Consider the following 20111-nt stretch of genomic DNA (forward strand, 5'->3'; position numbering starts at 1 on the left):
CCTAAAGTTGGAATTTAGAACTATGGGCATAGTTCTATTTTTAAAAACTATAATTATGACTAATAAAACAACATGGAATATTTAGGAAAACAGAGAACAAAAAATTATCTTACCACCCTAATATAACTACTATAATTTACTTTTGGTGAACTTTAAAACCAGTTTTAAAGGTGACACTTCACAACATAACACTTCACAACATACCCTAATATAACTACTATAATTTACTTTTGGTGAACTTTAAAACCAGTTTTAAAGGTGACACTTCACAACATAACACTTCACAACATACCCTAATATAACTACTATAATTTACTTTTGGTGAACTTTAAAACCAGTTTTAAAGGTGACACTTCACAACATATCCAGTGGTATCAGCAAGTTACAGATCAGGTGTTTTGAGACTGAGATTCATATACAACAGGAATTTAGGGATTAGTAGTTTTAAAACTTTGAACTGAAAGTCAGATATCTGAAAATCTTACTACAGGAGAAGTGCAAAAATTCAAACTGTCACGTTGAACTTTGATGATAAAAAAAAAACTAAGCAAGTTAGAGTTAACCTAGGCATGCTGTTCCAAGCTCCCAAGCAAACTCTGACTCCCAGAAACAGCTTCTTTGTGCACTTGGTGATTGGGACAGGTGAGAAGGGGTTGGCCCTGCTAATAACAACTATCATGGTTAAGGGCTTACTATAGACTAGGCACCACATAAATTATCTCAATAAATCTTCCCTGCAATCCTGTGAGGTGGGTTTTATGATCCGAATTTTATAGAGGAGGGAATAGGTTTAGAGTAAGATTACATAGTTTGCCCAGGGTCTCGTGGCTAGTTGATGGTGGATTCTAGATCCAAACCCAGGGCCATTTGATTTTTGTTTTAAATTTTATTGAAGTATTGTTGATTTACAATGTTGTGTTAATTTCTGCTGTATAGCACAGTATTCAGTTATACATATATTTACATTCTTTTTCTTTTATTTTTTTGGCTGTGCCATGTGGCTTATAGGATCTTAGTTGCCTGACCAGAGATTGAACCCGTGCCCCCTGCAGTGGAAGCGTGGAGTCCTAACCACTGGACCACCAGGGAAGTCCCTATACATTCTTTTTCATATTCTTTTCCATTACAGTTTATTGGATATCATTTCCACTCCCACTCTCACATTTTTAAAATTGCCAAATTTACTCTGGTTAGAATTTGAAATTAATTTTTATGATCTCATACCATTCACTTCTCATATCATACCTTCAGTAACACTTGCAATTCAGTGATATGTAAGTGGCTTAGAAATTCTTCCTATCATTACACATAGCAAATGCAGAAAAGGCAACTTTCTACCACTATATAATCTTTGAGAACCAGAGGTAAAAAGTTGGTAGAGTGAGGCATCTTAAGAGCTGTCATTGAAACCATCTGGCTGCTTGTTCATTTATCTTGTTAATACACCGATAAATGTGTGTAAGACAATGTGCAAAGGCTAAAAAGTGTTCAGAATCAAAAAAAAAAAAAAAAAAAAATAGAAGACTGGTTTCATTTCCCATCCTCTTCAAAGGATGGGCAGAGTGGCTCAGGTGTCCTGACTCCAGGGCAGGCGTCGCTTGGAAGATGCTGCTCACCCTGCAAGTCTGGTCCTCTGACAACTCCTCACTCTCCACCATGCCCCAGGTGCCTGTGTTTCAAATTTTCTCCAGCCTGCATCTGGAGAAAGTTATTTATCCTTCTCTGGGTTCAGAATCGAAGCCCTGGGTTTGAATTTCAGCTCTGCTATTTAATAGCTGTGTGGCTTTGGACAGTTTCCATGCACTCTGTCTCAATTTCTTAACCTGTGAAATGGAGAGATTTATGGGTTTGTTGTGTGAATCAGATAAAATCGTGGACATGAAAATGCTTTGTAAGCTGTGTGGCTTTATCTACCATGTAAGGCTATTAATATTATAATTATTTTCCTCCCCTGGCAGCATTTTGTTAAAGAGAAAAATGGCCCTGGAAGAGCTGGAGAGAGGGATCCCTTTATTTGCAGGTGGAGACTAGGGGGAGTCAAGAAGCCTGGGTCCAGGCAAGGCTCCCCGGCCAGGTCTGTCTGTAGGAAAGCTATCCAACGCCCTCATCAGCGAGAGGGTTGGAGCAGATTACTCCCGAAAGCCACGATGGAGTCAGAAAGCAAAGAGAAAGAGTCATCTCCCTTGTCTTAATGGCTAATCTAACCTGGGTGCTAGGTGAAGGGGTGCTCTGGACACCTGTGGGTGTGAGAGGGTCACAGGACAGGGAAGTCAGCAGTGGGGTCCCCTCTGGTTCCTAGCTTGGCATAAAACCTGCGTGATGGACATGGTCGTGTGCGATTTACAGGAAGCCATCTCTCCAGTTCAGATGAGTCCTCAGGTCTGCACGGCCAAGAACCTTCTCAGAGTCCTCGTTTTCCCTTCATGTCCTTTCCCGCTACCTTCCTTTGATCTCCAGCTGGACAAACACAGCGGAGCAGCGCTGGGATGAGCCCCGCCCACTGGGAGCACTTGCTCTCTGCTCCGCCCCTTCCGCTTTCCTTCCCGCCTCCCTCGCCTCTTCTCTCTATTGATTTCCTTCTCCTCCACCTTCTCCTTCATGCGTCGTTCATCCCCTTGCCTCAGCAAGGATGAAGAGCTGTCTCTCACAGGAAACCCATTTCATCCTGTCGTTCTACAGCGTTTCTAGGAACACTAGGAGAACCCCGAGATTCATTCGTCCTTCTGAGTCAGTCCACGCAAGAGTGAAAGTGACACATTTCTCGGAAGTGTGGTTGTTTCAGTGCCTTTCTTTCCGGTCCTTCTCCCCTCCATTTTATTCTCTTCTTAACCTGTATTTTCATGGGAAACATGCAGTGATGACACAGAATTATTCAAATTGAGTCATGCGATTGCTTTCCAGAAAAAGAGGAAAAAACTGAAGCTATGTTACTCCCCACCCCCCACGGATATGCACACAGAAAAACACTCACACATGTGTGTGCACTCACACACACCTCTACTCCTAAGACTGAAATTGTGGGTGTGTTTAATTAAAATATCAATACATATTTTTTTTGGTTTTCACAGTATCCCCAAATTGGAAGAGAACCTGGAGATGGTCCCGTTCAAACAGAACCCCCTGGTGTACCATTCCTCTCTGGAATGTCACTACCATATGTTTATCAAGCTTTAGTGTGACCTTCTGGTGACTGTCCAATCCCTCTCCCTTTTAAAAATTTTCTAAATACTTGAAAATAATATTCTGTGTAAGTTTTCTTTTCTCCAAAATATCCCCCTTTAAGTAAGATTTTTTAAAAAGTTATCTGATCTATTAGGAATTGAAAGTAATGAAGGAGAGGAAAAACTTTCTCCTCTACCCTCTTGGGTTTAGTCCCTGGGGTCTTGCAAATTAAACTGACAAAACCAGATTACCAGAGAAAGAATTTATTATGTGTGCATACAGAGGCCTTTGTAGAAAAGAAGTGAAGATTCAAAGAAGCAGTTAGACCCAGCAGCTTAGATACCATTTTAACAAAGAGTCATAAACTGTGGATAGATAACTAAACGAAGGAGGGAGTGTTGAACTTCTAGGGGAAGTAGATTAAGGGAAGGTAAGTATATGGGGGAAACTAATCAAAGATAAAGGTTATTTAGTAAGGTTTATTATGCAGGCTCAAGTTAGTGCCTTTTCCATCCATAAGAGTTGTTCCCCTCTTTCTAATATGTAAACTTCCTTTACAAGTGGAAAATTGTTACCTTTACAAAAGGAAATTTATGCCTGGTTTTTAGACAGAAAGGGGGAGGGCGGAGAGCTTTTCCTGAGTCTGCTGTTTCTCAATTGCCTTCAGCTCAAATTAATCCTTATGCCAAAGTGGCACCTTTTGTGGTGGCATATTCTGATCCCCCTCTTTAGTGAGAAACTGGGTGGAAGAAGAAATTAATGTTCATACTAAGAACTTAGTGTGAACATTAAATTAAATCGGGTCAAGTGAGTAAGTATTCACTGAGCACCAGCCATGGGTAGTGTACTTGCTGGGATAGGGGTGTGCAGAAGCCACGGGTGTCTCCTTTAAAGAGTTTAAGATCCAGAGAGCAGATTAGGAACAAACACTTGAAAACTTAAAAAGCCAAAGCACATACAAATAGCCGTTCAAGTGGACGGTAGAAAAGTTGTCTCTAGTAATTGCTAAATGAAATTCCACGAGAGCAAGTGGCGAGTTCAGAAGACGGACAGACACTAGTGGGTTTTGGGTCAGAGGAGACGGACTATGAGGAAGAGTCCAGGAGTTTGGGTAGAGCCTAAATGAGAAGAACTGAAATGAACTTTCCAGGAAAAAGGACCTGGCCTGCAGAGGATGAGGCCTCAGAAATACAACACATTTTGTGGCGCAGAAGCTGGAAAATGAGGTTCTTTCATGCGGAAGGTTTGGGAAGGTGACTTCCTTTAACAAACTAGGTTGGGGCCATGCATCAGATTTAGGCCAATGTCTAAGGAATTGGTCATCCAACCCAGAGGCAAGAGTAGAGTGTAAGCTCATCTTTCTGGGGCAAGACCCTCCACCCCAGTTCACCATCCCAGAACTTTGTGGGTTGTCAGCATGGGACTGGGGGAAAGTCCAGGAGCAAACGTTGCTGATCCCTGGTTCCTGTACGACCCTGGTGGAAACAGCTGAGGGTTTTTGTGGGAGGAAGCCAGTAACACTGGACAGCATTTGACAGACACCCACTTGGGCTTTCCCTGGGCATGGAGCTCTGGTAGTCAGTTGACTAATTCTATTCACCTCGATGCAGGAAATTATTGAATAGCTTGGCTGCTGAGTAAGTGAAAGTCTGCACGAAACCCTGAGTTGCCTGTATATCGCCTGTGGGTGGCTCAATCAGGTCAACCCAAAGCAGCTGCTGCTGAATTTCTACATGGAAAGACCTCAATTTTGTGGTCTCTCCATCCCCACCCTTGCCAAGGAAACTTGCAGAGTAGGAGAAGAGGTGTATGGTTCTTAGCTTCGAGGGAGTGCAGCCTGAGATTTAAGGCTCTGATTTTCTTATCCCAATCACTTTTCAAGTGTACTTGACTCTCAATTTCTCAGCTTCAGAAAATGGAATGTGTCCAGTGAGCCCTGCTGTAATTTTATAGGAAATCCCGCACTTTCTTTAATGTTCCCTAAAGCAGTGCAGCCCAGACTTTCATGTGATGAGAATCACTTGGAAATCTTGTAAAAAGGCAGAGTCTGATTCAATAGGTTTGGGGTGAGGGCCCGAGATTCTGCATTTATTTTTTGCATATATTTTTAGGCTTTTTTCTGAGCGTACATTTATTTACACATATACACACACATACAAATATACATATACATGTACATAGTGTGTGTGTATCTACATCAAAGGAATGTCATGCTTTATATGAAGAACCGTATCTTAATATTTTCAAAAATTGTTACAAAAAAGGTATTTTTAAAGTTATTACATTTTCTTGGAAAGCAATTTCTAGTGGCTACATAGGTTTTATCATATATACATGCTAACAATTCACTGAACTATCAACATTATTCTACTGTTAGAAATCTAGGGTGTTTTCAATTTTCCCACACTGAATATCCTTGTATGTGGATCTTTGGGTACTTCTCTATTTCTTTAGAACAATTCCCAGGGGTAGAACTTTTTTTTTTAGGTTTTTGCTTCATATTATTAAATACCCTACAAAAGTTGTACCAATACACTCCCAGCCGTAATACCTGAAAGTGCCCCTTTTTCCTATTCTCCTATTAATATGCATGGTTAAAAATCTACGCCAGTTTGATAGACTAAATATGGAATTCTATTTTAGTTTGCATTAGTTTGATTGCTTTTGAGGTTAAACTGGGTTTTTTTTCACATATTTATTATCTATTTTCTTCTAATGCAAACTTTGCTACTTTTTCTTTTTTCAAATTGAGGTGTAATCGACATGTTATATTAGTTTCAGGTATAAAACAACGATTCTATATTTGTATATATTGTGAAATGATCACCACGATAAGTCTGGTTAACAACCATCAACTGAGATTCTGCCTTTTTAACAAGCTCCCAGGTTCTAGCAAGCTAGATGGCAGGGGTGGGGCTGGTGCTTACTTTCTCATTCCAAATTCTTGTTGACCCATTTCTGCTGCTTCCTCTCCTGAGGCTGCCTTTTCTTTCCACATCTCTTTGCTGCTGTGTGGACATCATAGGACTGTTTTGCATGTAAAGAATTTTATTTTAGGTGTGGTAATAACGGAAGAGAATTAAGGCACAATGTAGACATGGAAACAATTTGAATACTAGGCTCATGACTCTTTAGTTCCCTTGCTGTGTCAGCTACTGAAGTTTCCAACTGGCATCTCTCCCCATTTCTCTTCTCTCTGGTGATAACTCAAGTTCTTGTTATTTGTATGTGTAGTGATTTCCTTCTCTGTTTCCACCCTGGAAAAATAGAACTTCCCTCTCTGTGTTTACCCTGGATAGAGATAGGCTCTATCTTTGAGTTTCCAAAAAGGCCCAAGGTAAGTTCTCTCCAAAACAGAAGTGCCATTTTGTCTAACATGAAGTTCATGGCACTCCTGGATGGAGGAAACTGTCATGATGATTTTCTTCTTTTATGGATAGTACTTTTATTTTTCTTCTTCTTATCCATGTTAAGTACCCAGCATGGCGACTGGCACAGAGTGGGCATTTAATAAATGGTGTTTTTGTTAATAAGGAGATAAAATTCTGGTGCAAATAGCTCCATGGTTCATAGAATAGATTCAGAATTGAGGGGTTCTGCTTTTGATCTGGAACTTTCTCCAGTGACCTCAACCCTATTCTATCCAGGGTTCTCATGCAGCACTCTGGGAAACTCCTTTCCTAAGTCTTCCCCCAACCTGATACTTTTCTTCTTTTTCAGCTTTTGCCTCCAATCCCCTCCCTTCATTTCTGTCCCCTGTAACTCTTTCATAGATTCTTCACCTTTTCATCAGAAGATCAGGAATTATACTGTTTTTTAGGCAATAAACAGATACACACACACCTACCCCCACGGAGGGAGGGAGGGAAGGAGGGAGGATGGGAGGGAAAGAGAGAGAGAGAGAAGGCTTCTGTGTCTAAGCCCCAAATAATTCCTATGCCCACAAACATTGGCATATGAAGACCCTGGCACAGCATTTTCATCTGAAAAATAATCATTGTAATGAACTCTGATTTTTAACCCAAAAGTAAAGCTGTTTTGTTCTTGAACATCTTTTCACAGTGCAAATATGTTGACCTTTAAAAAAAAAGAATTGGTTGCTATGGAGTGTGATTTTATGGAGGTTCTATTAAGTACATAATGGGTTTGAATATTTGACTCAAACAAATAGGTAAAAATGAAGTAATGGATGCAAAGAATCCTGAAACTGGAAACAGTCTTTTGTATTAAAAGGGGGAAAAAAAGAATTATGTGGATTTGTAGGGTCTGTGGCTTTATAGTTATAAGGATGCTCCATGTTTTTTCTTCAATAGGGGATGGAGAAGTAGGGTTATGAAAGGGAATGGGACATGGACTTTCTAAATGATCTAGGGACTGAAAAGGCAAATAAACCTTATATTTAATTAGTTTGAATAGCCTGAAAGGAGGAAGAATTTTTGTGCTTGATGAGGAGGAGAGCTGCAAGAAGGTTGGGAATAAAAGCCGTAATGCTTTGAGGCCATTCTGACCTAATGTTTTAACCCATATTCAGAGGGTCTGACTCTAACATAAATAAATCAGTGCTTCAGGGAAATTAGAAAGGCGTGTTTTAATTTCATTTAGAAAAAAGACTGGAGTTAAAGTAAATTATATACTAATAGCTTTTGTTTGGTGAATAAGATAGTGAATGATAATAAGAATGATAATGATAATAAGATAGTGATTATTTTTTGCATTTAATTCTTTATCAATATTCTTTAAACCTGTTATATGACAACATTGTTTAACTGGCTATTTTAATGAGGAGTCAGAGCTCTGATAAACAGTGAAAATAAGCAGAAAATCCTGTAAAATTTTTAAGGTCTCTCTCAGTCATTTTAGACTAGGATGAAACACTTCCATTTAGAGAGAGAAAGAATGGGAGATGCACGCAGTAGTTTTGATCTGTTACAACCTTGAAATCCTGTTTGGCTAACATTGTGGGGCTCCCATAGCCAGGGCATGTGGGATGTGCTTTGATCAGACGAGATTCTGCTTTTTGAGCAGGGCTCACCTCCCCATTATCTTTGTGGTTGCTGGCTCCACCCAGCTGGGAGGTTTTCCCCCAATATGCTCTTTGGCCGCATCTGAAATAGTGATGGCAAGTATAACTCTCCCTCTCTTGATTTAATGGTAGATTACTAGAACTCTACCCTTACACTGTTTTTTTCTGAGTCCTTTTACCTACGTAAAGGGATTTCCAGATGCTTCATTTTGATTCCCGCTTGTGGGAAATGTATTTGGTTGAAAGGTTTTACTGGGCACTTCTACCTCAGAGGCTTTTCCAATCGTATCTTTTGCTTTGGGGGGATAGAAATAGTTGTGTTTTTTCCAATCTTGCAAGGCTCTGAATTTCTGGACTCTCTTCATTCTCTTTCATTTTTGTTTGCAAACCTGCCTACTCTTTTCTGAGCTCATGTCTTTCTTGTGTTACCTCACCAAATGCAGACAATAACCTCCAACACACATAGCTGGCATTCTGTTTCCAATGTCCTCCTTTAGAGCTCTTATTGGACCTCTAGGTACAATATCTGCCTCTCAAGTTACTGCAGGCAATAATTTTACCAAATGTTTTGCCATTCATAACATTGGTCATCATTTATCTAGCTTCCAATTTCATTGTCATCACAGCCTACCACCTGACCACCATGGAAAATGCCACCATTTCAACCTTTTGCTGTGGAAGCCCCTCACTTCTAGGCATCGATTTCTGTATCCACATGTATACTGCTAGGTTGTGCCAGCATTTCTTGATTAGACTCCCTTTTCTTTTTCTTTCTTTCTTTCTTTCTTTCTTTCAAGTTGGTCCAATTTTAGTGAAATCTGTTACAGAAGACAATTCAAATAGGAACCACTGTCTGTGGTTTTAAGGCCTAAAGAAATCTGAATTATGTTTTACTGCAAAATAATATAAAATACATTAATTCAAACTATGGTGTAAAAAGATTTTAATTATGAATGTATGTCCTCATTAAATTAAATATTTGCAAATGTTTAGACTCCCCTTTCTTGAATGAAGATGAAACCTCTTGAGGGTTGGATTTGTAAAACTAAATGTGTTCATTTAGCTATCAATATCCCCAACAATCCCATGTCGTTATCTTATTGGTTAATATACGTGTGTTTGCTTTCGTTCCATAACTATATTTTAAAATCATTAAGGTAGAGACTCTACTAGTACAGTCTATTACCTGTAATGCAGCACGGCTTCCAGAACATGGGAGGGCATACAAAAATCTTGCTAAATTGGATGTTTGAACAGCTGTAATATTTTATGACATGGAGGCTGTGTGTAACTCATTCATACAACTACAGAGTTTCCTGCTGTCTTTTTCTGTGGGCCCTTGAACTGTGTGTAGAGTGCTGTAGCTGTCGGTGTGTTGAATGATAGCTCCACTTGGATTATTGAAACTCTTAAAGCCAGCAGCAGCTTGGGCCACAAGTGGTACAGGGCCAGTTAGTGAAGGGCTTCCACCATAATCAGCTGTGTGTTCATCATATATTTATTACTGGGTCCCCAAATGTTAGCCCATGATTTACAGTATAAGAAGGGTTTATCACTGTTAGACGAAACAATGATCTGGATCCATTGATGGAATTCAAACTTGGTGATGGTTGATTACTAGTTTGACATCCTGATAAGTTAGTTATTTTTACCTTGATGGGGGAAAACTTATGTGACCATTGGGCACATAAAAAATCAATGTTGCTTCCTTCTTACATTAAAAAAAAAAATTATTTAATTTTCTCTGCAACCAGCAAATCCTTCTGTATTGAATCAGGCCTTCTTAATTCAAGGTGATTTCCTTGTTTCTTCTTTCAGGAGAGCTGCTGTGGTCTTCTCTGCATTGAGGTATGGCTCTGCATGGAGAAGAGACTGCCTCAGAAAGTGAGTGATTCAGTCCACTCAACTTAATATGCTTTTAAGGGTCTATTGCACATATTGCTTTGGTAGCTTGTGTGATACAAGCAAATCTGAAAACATGACTCTTGATTTCACGGTGTCAGCTTCACTGAGTATATGGAAGAATGTATCCAGAGGGGCCTTGAAAATTCTCTATATGATGGACTCAGGGCTTCAGTCTGCCCTGAAATGGGTTGCCTAGGGGACTTGTCTTGAAATGGTGTATGCATAGAAAATATACTGTCTTAATTAATTTTAAAATTAATTTTTATTGGGGTTTAGTTGATTTATAATGTTGTGTCAGTTTCTTCTGTACGGCAAAATGAAACAGTTATACATATACATATATCCACTCTTTTTTAGATTCTATTCCCATATAGGCCATTACAGAGTATTGAGTAGAGTTCCCTGTGCTATGCAATAGGTTCTTATCACTTATCTATTTTATATACAGTAGTGTATATACGTCAGTCCCAATCTCCCAATTTATCCCTCCTTCCCTTCCCCCTTGGTAACCATAAGTTTGTTTTCTACAGCTGTGACTCTATTTCTGTTTTGTAAATAAGTTCATTTGTACCACTTTTTTCTTTTTTAGATTCCACATATAAGTGATATGATATATTTGTTTTTCTCTCTCTGACTTACTTCACTCAGTATGACAATCTCCAAGTCTATCCCTGTTGCTGCAAATGGCATTATTTCATTCTTTTTTATGGCTGAGTAATATTCCATTGTATATATACACTGTCTTAATTTAGATTGTATACTTGGGGATATATATTTAGAGAAGGATGCTGACAGAGATTACTGGGGGGAACTGAAGTTACCCCAAGTCCATGAAGACCCCAGAGAACCATCCTAGAACATATAAGCAAGTGTGAGGTAGACTAAAGATGAGCACAGAGTAACGAGGGAGGGAACGGTGATTCAAGGAGGTCTTCTTAGGGGGGTTACGTTGCTGATTGTCCCAGAGGGGAGGTGTAGAGAAGAACGCACAGGCATGGGGAGGAGAAACACGGGTGAAAGACTCGTGATCACAGAAGAATTTTGATCAATCTTGGAGGGGCTTCATGAACCCAAGAGCTGTTTCCTCTTTATTTCCTACATTTAAAGAAAATGGGGCAAACTTGTTCAAGCACGTGATGGAGGAGAGTAACCTTACCCTGCTAGAATGTGCCCTGCCTTATTAACAGAGCATGTGTAATTTTACCTGATCTTAATGGGCATTAAAAAGAGTAAGTTATTGTTATTTCAGAAATGTCTGTGTATCCCTAGGCTATAATGCCTGGCATACAGCAAGTGCTTAATAAATGTTGACCTGAACTGAACTAAGATAAATTAACTTTTTGCAGGTCATTTAAAATTACACATCAGAGCATTTAAAGGTTCTACTTGCTAATCCATTTAGTTTAAAAAATCAAACCATCTTCAGTCAGACACAGCCAAGGTAATAGTTGTTTATATGTTGTATAAGTAATGATTATCAATCTATTAAACACTGATAGGAGTCTAACCATGGGGTTAAAACAGAATTAGTTCAGGGAGACCATGAAACTAACTGCCTGGGGATATAATTTCTGAATCTCTCACTGATGCCATTCATTTCTTTGGTTTTGTTTTTTCCATTCATAAAGTGGAGCTAAAGATAGTCCTCTGTTTAATACCGAGCCTCCTCAAAGGATGACTTATCCACTTAAATCACAGTTCACATTGCATGACTGGAAAGTAGAACATAAGGTGTGTGACTAGAGTTCTTAGCCATTTTGTGGACGAACATGAAAGATCATGACAGCAGTTTGTCACTTGGTTCATCTCTGTAGTACATAAGTTAAGAAATTTGCTGTAGTGTGAAGACAATGGGGGTGGGAGTGGGGCAGAAGAAGAGGAAGATTTGGTTCTTTTTTCATCATCCCTTTTTAGGGTCCCCCTTCGACTCCCCTTCAGGAAGTGGAATAGGAAAAAAAAAAAACACTACATTCGTCAGTAACTCTGGGGCAACCACAAGTTAGACAGTAAGCAGGTCAATTGAAACAAGGACAGAGATTGCTATAAAACCAACAGTGCTCTCGTTGACACCACACGGGCACACACAAGGCAACACAGCACAGAAAGAGCTTCCTGCACGAAGCAGGTGACCAGAGCAAAGTGACAATGACATTGCTGCGTGACATGGCCGTGGTGAGTAGTCAGGATCATTCTTGTGTTGGTACAGTCATCCCTAGGATTTCAGGAAAGCAGATTTCTAAGGAATGATGCTAGATTGGGGTCTTTTGTGGGGTCATTTCTTTAAAAAACAGAGCTGACTTTAATGCTGATCACTGTCTGGTGGGGAAAAAGAAAAAATAACCAGAAATTATAATGGGGTGTAAAACCATAGCTCTTCACCAATGGCTCTGGCATAGTTGGTGTTAGCTTGTGGAGTTCTTGGGGTCACAAACTGGACATGGTCTCTCTTGTGGCCACCATTGTAGAGTTAAGTTGGCCCTCATCTCATGGGGGAGCTTAGCCAGCCTTTTAGGATCTGTACATGTTTATTTTAACCAAGGAAGCTGGGGCCCCAATAGGGGTAATGATTCCCACAAGACGAGCAGATGACAAGGAGTGCCCTGGATGCAGGGAGTGAAACCACCTGGTGATGCACTTGGACAGCTCCTATGGGAGGGACATTTGCCCCATCTCTGAGAGCTGATCATTTTTGCATTGTCTCCTTCCTCCTGGAGGAGAGGCAGATGTTAATGTGACGGAAATCTACATCCCCTGGGTCTAGAATCTCACCTGGCAGTCGTCAGGTAAGACCTTCGAAGAATTTAAAATACAGCAGCATGAAAGCAGGGCTTGGGAAATCACTCACCATATTATTGGTTTAAATAATCCTTTTCTTCTCTCTTTTTACAAGCCATGCAACTTAAAAGAGCTCGGATTTCATAAAAGGTCATGGCATATGGTGATGATAATACTATGTTATATTCATATATTGTTTTAGAGATGGTATGAAATGCAGCCAAGTGCAGTAGTTAGGGGGCATGGGCTTTGGAGTCAGGCAGACCTGGCTTCACCACTTACTAAACGTGGGATTTGGGGTAAGTTACTTAACCTCTCTGTGCATTCTTTTTTTTTTTTTTTAAACAAGAGATGATCTTTTTTTAATTTATTTTTTTTTAGTTTTGGCTGTGTTGGGTCTTCGTTTCTGTGCGAGGGCTTTCTCCAGTTGTGGCAAGCGGGGGCCACTCTTCATCGCGGGGCGCGGGCCTCTCACTGTCGCGGCCTCTCTTGTTGCGGAGCATAGGCTCCAGATGCGCAGGCTCAGTAGTTGTGGCGCACGGGCCTAGCTGCTCCGCGGCATGTGGAATCTTCCCAGACCAGGGCTCGAACCCGTGTCCCCTGCATTAGCAGGCAGATTCTCAACCACTGCGCCACCAGGGAAACCCCTCTGTGCATTCTTATTCCTCTTATCTGTATAGAGGAATAATAATGGTCTCTCCCTCATGGAAGGATTAATCGATATCATTGAGAATGACTAAACCTATTCTCTGAAATAGCAGATATATGCAGGCATGGCTTTTAGTTAACTTGGCCATTTTAATATAACAACCAATAAGGATAGAGAAAGCATTCAATAAATGTTTTTTTTTAATTGAAGTAGAGTTGATTTACAATGTTGTATTAGCAACATTGATACATAGCAAGTGATTCAGTTATATATAACTGAATAAATAAACCATAATTTCCATTATGGTTTATTACAGGATATTGAATATAGTTCCCTGTGCTATACAGTAGGTCCTTGTTGATTATCTATTTTATATATAGTTGTGTCTATATGTTAATCCCAAACTCCTAATTTATCCCTCCCCCACCCCCTTTCCCCTTTGGTAGCCATGAGTTTGTTCTCTATGTCAGTGAGTCTGTTTCTGTTTTGTAAATATGTTCATTTGTATCATATTTTAGACTCCACATATAAATGATATCATACGGTATTTGTCTTTCTCTTTCTGGTTTACTTCACTTAGTATGATAATCTCTAGGTCCATCCATGTTACTGCAAATAGCATTATTTCATTCTTTTTTATGGCTTAGTAGTATTCCACTATGTATATATACATATATATATATATATACACACACACACCTCATCTTCTTTATCCATTCATCTGTCCATGGACATTTAGGTTGCTTCTATGTCTCAGCTACTGTAAACAGTGCCGCTATGAACATTGGGGTGCATGTATCTTTTCGAACTAGAGTGTTAAATATTAATATTAATGATGTCATTATTTTTACCTCTGAGTCTCTCACCAATCTAGGGAAGTGGATTGGGATGACTTTCCCCATTGTACAGATGAACAACAGCTCAATGAATTTAAGTGATTTAACATCACTGGATACTGTATGCCCAAGAATGAGGACATGAATCTAGGTTTTCTGGCTCCAAGTAATATTCTTTTCCTTGAATGGTTCAGAAGCAAGATTTCTGAATTTAAAGCCATTGTGTTTAAACAAATTTGTTGGATAGTTTTGTGTTCTAAAGCCACGTCTATTTTTGGTTTCTTTGAAGAAATCTGTTGGACTGTCAGCAAGAAACATGACAGGGCAAAGGACATTAGAATAGGATTAGAAATTGGAGGTGCAGGCACACAGGACATCCTCAATACGGTGGTGAGGCAAACTCTTATGGACCAGGAGCTGCCCGGGTTCTGGAGCATGTTCCTACATGGGTGAGCACGAATCACAGGTGAGTTCAGGGGACAAGTGTTCAGATGTTCTCCTTACGGGAGTTCACAGTGCAGTAAGTAAAAGGTTGAGCTGAGCATGTTGGTGTCCTGGCACTGCCCACCTTCAGCTGGTGCTTTCTTTTGCCTCTGTTTCCTATCGGACAGACAGGGAGTGATGTCCATTTACCTGCCTCGTAGGTGGCACAGAAGGATTTGAGACTATAAAATACTCTGAGCCTCTCAGAGAAGTGCTGTGCTATGTATCATTCTTAAGAACCAGCAAGAATCCGAGCCCCTGCTCTGTGTAGCATAACCACTAAAATCTACAGTTTCAGATCAACAGCTTCTTGGAGAAAACTAGAGTGGTTTGCAGACATCATCTGATTTCTGATAAAGGGCTATGTGACCTACAACACACAGGCAATTCTGACACATGGCTTAAAATGCCTGGCTCCTCTAGTGAGACAAAGCTGAGGTGAAACACCGTGAGTGGCTCTATGTTGATGACAATAGTAATGATCTTCAGTGGCCATGGCACTGACCACAGACGCCTTGTTCCAGTCTCCAGACTGGCACTAGCAGGCTGGTGAACCTCATCGCCTCAGACACAACTCCTGCACCTGCCTTATCGGGATGACTAATATGAGCTCTACCTGTCCTACAAGGTAGTTGTGAGAATCCAGAGACTAAAGAAATGTGAAAGTGTTTTCTACAACACTCTAAGAATATAAGCAAATATTTACAATAATGACATTAGAAACCTGGTAATTATTGCTAAATCATGTAACCCCATGGTTATATGATTTTGATAATGAAATTAGAAATGATTCAGTGAATATGATACAGAAGAGGAAAGAGGAAACACAAAGGAGGGATTTACTTAAGAAACGTGAGGAGGTGATGCTTGGGAAGCTAAGGACCATCTTGTCTAAGCAGGCATCCTTTTACTTTTTAAAATGTCATAATGCTTTGTCTAGACAGAAGTTACATGAGGGCAAATTCCACATCTTTCCCGTCCACTGTGTATCATTAGGACAATGTAGACTTAACAACAGTACCTATACTGAATACTCTCCATGTCCCAGCCCTGCTCTTCATGCTATATATGGATCCTATCATTTAATCTCCACATTTGCTGGTGGAGGAAACTGAGTCACAGTTAGTAAGAGTCCAGGAACTGAGTTATGGACCCAGGACTTTTGACTCCAGAGCCCATGTCCTTTATCATCACACTCCAGAGACAGGAAAGAGTTGTTGAATGAATGAATGATTGCAGGAGACAAAAGTAGACACCTGCTGATTATCTGGAGGCAAATCAGCCTCATTCAGGCTTATCTGCGTCAATCTTGCTTTCAACTTCTTTTTAGTATCAGCTACATTAGTACAGCACTTGATACCATGACCTTTTTGTTTACTCTTATCATTTCTTGCCTCCAGCACCTGCAAAAGATAAAAAGAAGGTCCTTTAAACCAACATGTCTAAGCACCTTCCCAACCCTAACTCACGGAAGGTGTGAGCCTGAACGACACTGAGCCCCGAGGATGAAAGTAACTCACTTTCAGCCCTGGGTCTGCATTATGTTGAGTATCGGTGATGAGGCTTGTCCATCCCCAGTGAGGGTCGGTGGTCACGGTGGGGTGAGCAAAGCAGGTTGTGAGAAAGGGAAGCTGGAGAGATTTTTATCTCTTCCTTTATTTTAATTAGGTCTTCACTGAACTCTTTCTTTGTGCACTCCTGTAATACCAGATAAACTGGTATTTCAATGTAAGTATAAAAAATATATTTTCTGGAGCTAAAGAGAAGTAGTTTCCATTTCTCTGTCGTGCATCCTTAGTGCTTCTGTTTCCTTCAGTAAGCATGGGTCATTGGAACTCTGCTATAGTTGGTTTTGCATGGTGTTTTTCTTAATGCGTTGAGCTTAACTATGTTGTTAATTTAAATGGATTGTTTTGTTCATGCATTCACTCAGCCGCTCTTTCATTCATCCAGAAAGTATTTTGGAACACCTGTTCTATGACATGTTCTCCTGCAGGAACTTACCATCTAATAGGTGTAGGTCTGCATGAACACAAATACTGCATGTCCAGACAATAAAGAAGGGCTGCTTGAGTGCTAGATGGTAAAAGCTTTATGAATGAACTACTTTCGGGACAGTTCCTGGAGGAGACCGAGTCCTACTGGGGCCCTGACGGAAGGGGAGGATTTGGATGGATAGAGGTGGGGCAGTGTATTCCAGGTGGAGAGATGGCTGGGACGAAGAGTTTTGTGGAGGATTCATGGATGTGAGGTTGGAAATTAAAAGCAAGAGCTATCATTTCTTAAGCCCCTATTTTTATTGTAGGTGCTTTACAGAGAACGTTTTATTTAATCTTGTGAATATTATTATGAAGCAAGTGTTATGCTCTGGCTGGAAAGAAGAGAAAACAGAGGCTCAGTGAGGAGACCAGGTCAGGATTTAAACCCAGTCCCAGATCCTGACGTCTTTCTTTCTCCCTGTTCAGGAGCTCTTGGACCGTAGAGGGCTCAATCACCAGGCTAATGAGTTTAGTTCTCAGGTTGGTACCCTGGTATCTTCATGTATGACTGTTCCTGTTGCCAGGTGAGGACCTGAGGTTCAGAGAGGAGCCCTGATCCCATCCCAGGGATGCTGAGTTCAGCTGAAGCATGACCTGTCTCTTGTCAGCAAGTGACACCAGAGTCACTAACCAGTCCCATTCTCATCTATTTCCAGGTCAAGTCCCTGCTGCTGTTGACATTGGGGCTGACCCTCCTGGGGGAGGTGGCAGCTCGGAAAACCCCCAAAGCTGGGGACCCTGCCCTCTGTCCCGCTCTGGAGGACCATACTGTGAGGGTTGATATCCGCATCCTCAGGCAGACCCAGGGCGCTCTCCTCTCACACGACTTCCAGAACCGCTCCAGCTCCCCCTGGGATTACAAGTATGTGCCAAGGAGACTGACCTCCACGTTCTTTTGAAAAACATGTTAATTTATTCTAACCATAAGTAGAAAATTTCAAAAACATAGAAAAAATAATAGTCCTTACATTCACTCTGAAAAACGGAAATTCCACGTTCCCTGGGTGCTCACATTTTCTTGCTATTTTGGGCTAAGTCCTCTTACGTGGTCGAAGGTCTATTTTGCTTCCAAACTCTCATCGACGCTTTGCCCTTTTCTGCTTCATGCAGCCCTGGATTTGGAATTTACAAACTTTCTGTGCTGGAAGAGAGGACTCTTTAAAGCAGCCCACATAATGGTCTCTGCATGGAGATAAGTGGGAACCAGAAAAGTCAGTTCAGAGAGAGCCACTCAGATTGGATTTCAGTCTTCAAGGAGTGGGGAGGAGGCCAGAGTGGAGGAGAAAGGCCAGTTTGGGAAGGGGATGTTCAGGGTCCAGACTTGGGATTTTGTCTTACATGGAGGTTCTCGGAATAGCAAGCACTCATTTATATACTCTAAATATAAGTATGAAAACAGAGCCCGAGGACCATTAGAAGTGCTTCCGGGGCCGCCCGCACTGCTTGCCTTGGGAAGCGAGAGTGTACGCTGGCCAGCTGGCTGGATTGGCTTTGCTGCCTTTATTCCCCCTGGCAAGGGGGCTATTGAGGGAGAAATTGAAAGAAGGCATTGGATTCACCGACCCCCCCGGGGCTTTGGTTTTCTTTCCCAAGCAGCAGGCTTTGTAGACTGTGTACTGGGGGACCTCCTAGTGAGGTTCAGTCTCTAACCAAAGGATGAATGATGATTATAATAATAAAAATGAAAAGGGAAATGAACTAAAAGATCTAACATTCATGGAATGCCAACGTTTTACGGTGTGGCGTTTCATATGCATTTGTATCACCGAGTGTTGGTAACAATCCCACGGGAGAGGAATTTGCGAACCCCCATTTTAAAGTTGAGGGAACTGAGGCCTAAGGAGTTAAGCACCCGCCACGGGCCGGCGTACTGAGTCCAGGTTGTCTGCTCCGCGCCTGCGCTGCCGCCCTGAGTCGCCCGGCACCGCCTCCCTGCAAGTGGGCGCCCAGTGCCGCGGGGCCCCCATCCTTTGTGCATCTTTCCCCGCCTCCCACCCCCGGTCTCACCATCGGCTTCTCCCTGCTCCTCCTGCAGCATCACCCGGGACCCCCACCGGTTCCCCTCCGAGATCGCAGAGGCCCGGTGCAGGCACACGGGCTGCATCGACGCCGAGGGGAAGGAAGACAGCTCCGTGAACTCCGTCCCCATCCAGCAAGAGTTCCTGGTCCTCCGGAGGGAGTCCCAGGGTTGCTCTCGCTCCTTCCGGCTGGAGAAGGTGCGGGTGACTGTTGGTTGCACCTGTGTCACCCCCATCGTCCGCTACGTGCGTGGCTTGAGGGCGGCAGATCAGCTCAGCTGAAGAAGCTGTAGAAACGCCCCTCTTTACCCAGCACTTTGCCATGAGTCCTGTGTGGTTCCCAATTCTCTCCACTTCCCAGGTCTCTTCATAAGATCTGCATGGGACTCTCAAAGCTCTGTATTAGATAGAGTAACTTTCTGGGGCTTCAGAATCTTTATACGGTCCTGAGATGTTCCAGTGTCCCACCCCCCTGAAAATAGATGGAGGAGAATGCAGGACCCTCACCTACTCTGCTTATGTGCTATCATGACCACCTCCCAGCCATGCAGTCATTGGGTGGGTCCCCCTTGGTAAAATGGGCTTCTGCTCCACAAAAGGCAACAAATAAAATAACCACAATGTAAGAGTGTGTGGGAGGGTCTGTGCAGGATGGGGTGGGCAGGAAGGATGGGGATAAGGATCCAGCACCTGTTTATTAAACATTTGCTAAATATAGATGAGGTTGGCCTGATATTTATACCTATAGGGAAACTGTCCATGTATTTATGATGTATTGATTATATAAAATTGTAGGAGAAAAATTAATATATCAAGTACTAATATAATAAAGTTTTAATGATTGAAAAATGCTTCAGATGTTTGTTTCCAGTCTCAGCTTGTACTCACGAACCTTGTGGACCTGAAGACTATGAAATTCTATACACCTGTCATCTGTTTTTCATATTTCATCAGAGTGCTAGTGTCAGAATTTTTATTATTATTATTTGTGTGTGATCTTGGTAATATTAGCTTTTCCCCCCAGCTTTCTTGAGACATAATTGATAAATAACATGGTGTAAATTTAAGTGATAACAAGGTAATGATTTGATACATGTATATATGGTGAAATGATTACCACAATAAGGTTCCTTAACACCTCCATCCCTTCACATAATTCCTTTTTTGTGTGTGTGTGATAAGAACATTTAAGATGTACCCTTTTAGCAAATTTCAAGAATA

At 41.3% G+C, this 20111-nt stretch overlaps 1 protein-coding gene across 1 annotated transcript; it reads left to right on the forward strand.

Annotated features, from left to right (window-relative positions):
* The first annotated feature begins 12235 nt into the window (after positions 1–12235).
* On the forward strand, positions 12236–19172 carry IL17F (interleukin 17F). The gene is made up of 3 exons (XM_061194979.1): positions 12236–12262; positions 17529–17734; positions 18908–19172. The coding sequence occupies exons 1-3, from the start codon at positions 12236–12238 to the stop codon at positions 19170–19172; spliced, it is 498 nt and encodes a 165-aa protein (XP_061050962.1).
* Positions 19173–20111: the final 939 nt, after the last annotated feature.

The sequence above is a fragment of the Eubalaena glacialis genome, chromosome 7, assembly GCF_028564815.1.
Source record: "Eubalaena glacialis isolate mEubGla1 chromosome 7, mEubGla1.1.hap2.+ XY, whole genome shotgun sequence".
Classification (NCBI taxonomy): Eukaryota; Metazoa; Chordata; class Mammalia; order Artiodactyla; family Balaenidae; genus Eubalaena; species Eubalaena glacialis.

Coding starts and splice junctions, on each gene's coding strand:
- IL17F (XM_061194979.1), top strand. CDS start 12,236: ATGACATTGCTGCGTGACATGGCCGTG. Junction 12,263..17,528: donor TGCTGCGTGACATGGCCGTG/GTGAGTAGTCAG, acceptor ATCTATTTCCAG/GTCAAGTCCCTGCTGCTGTT. Junction 17,735..18,907: donor AGCTCCCCCTGGGATTACAA/GTATGTGCCAAG, acceptor CTCCTCCTGCAG/CATCACCCGGGACCCCCACC.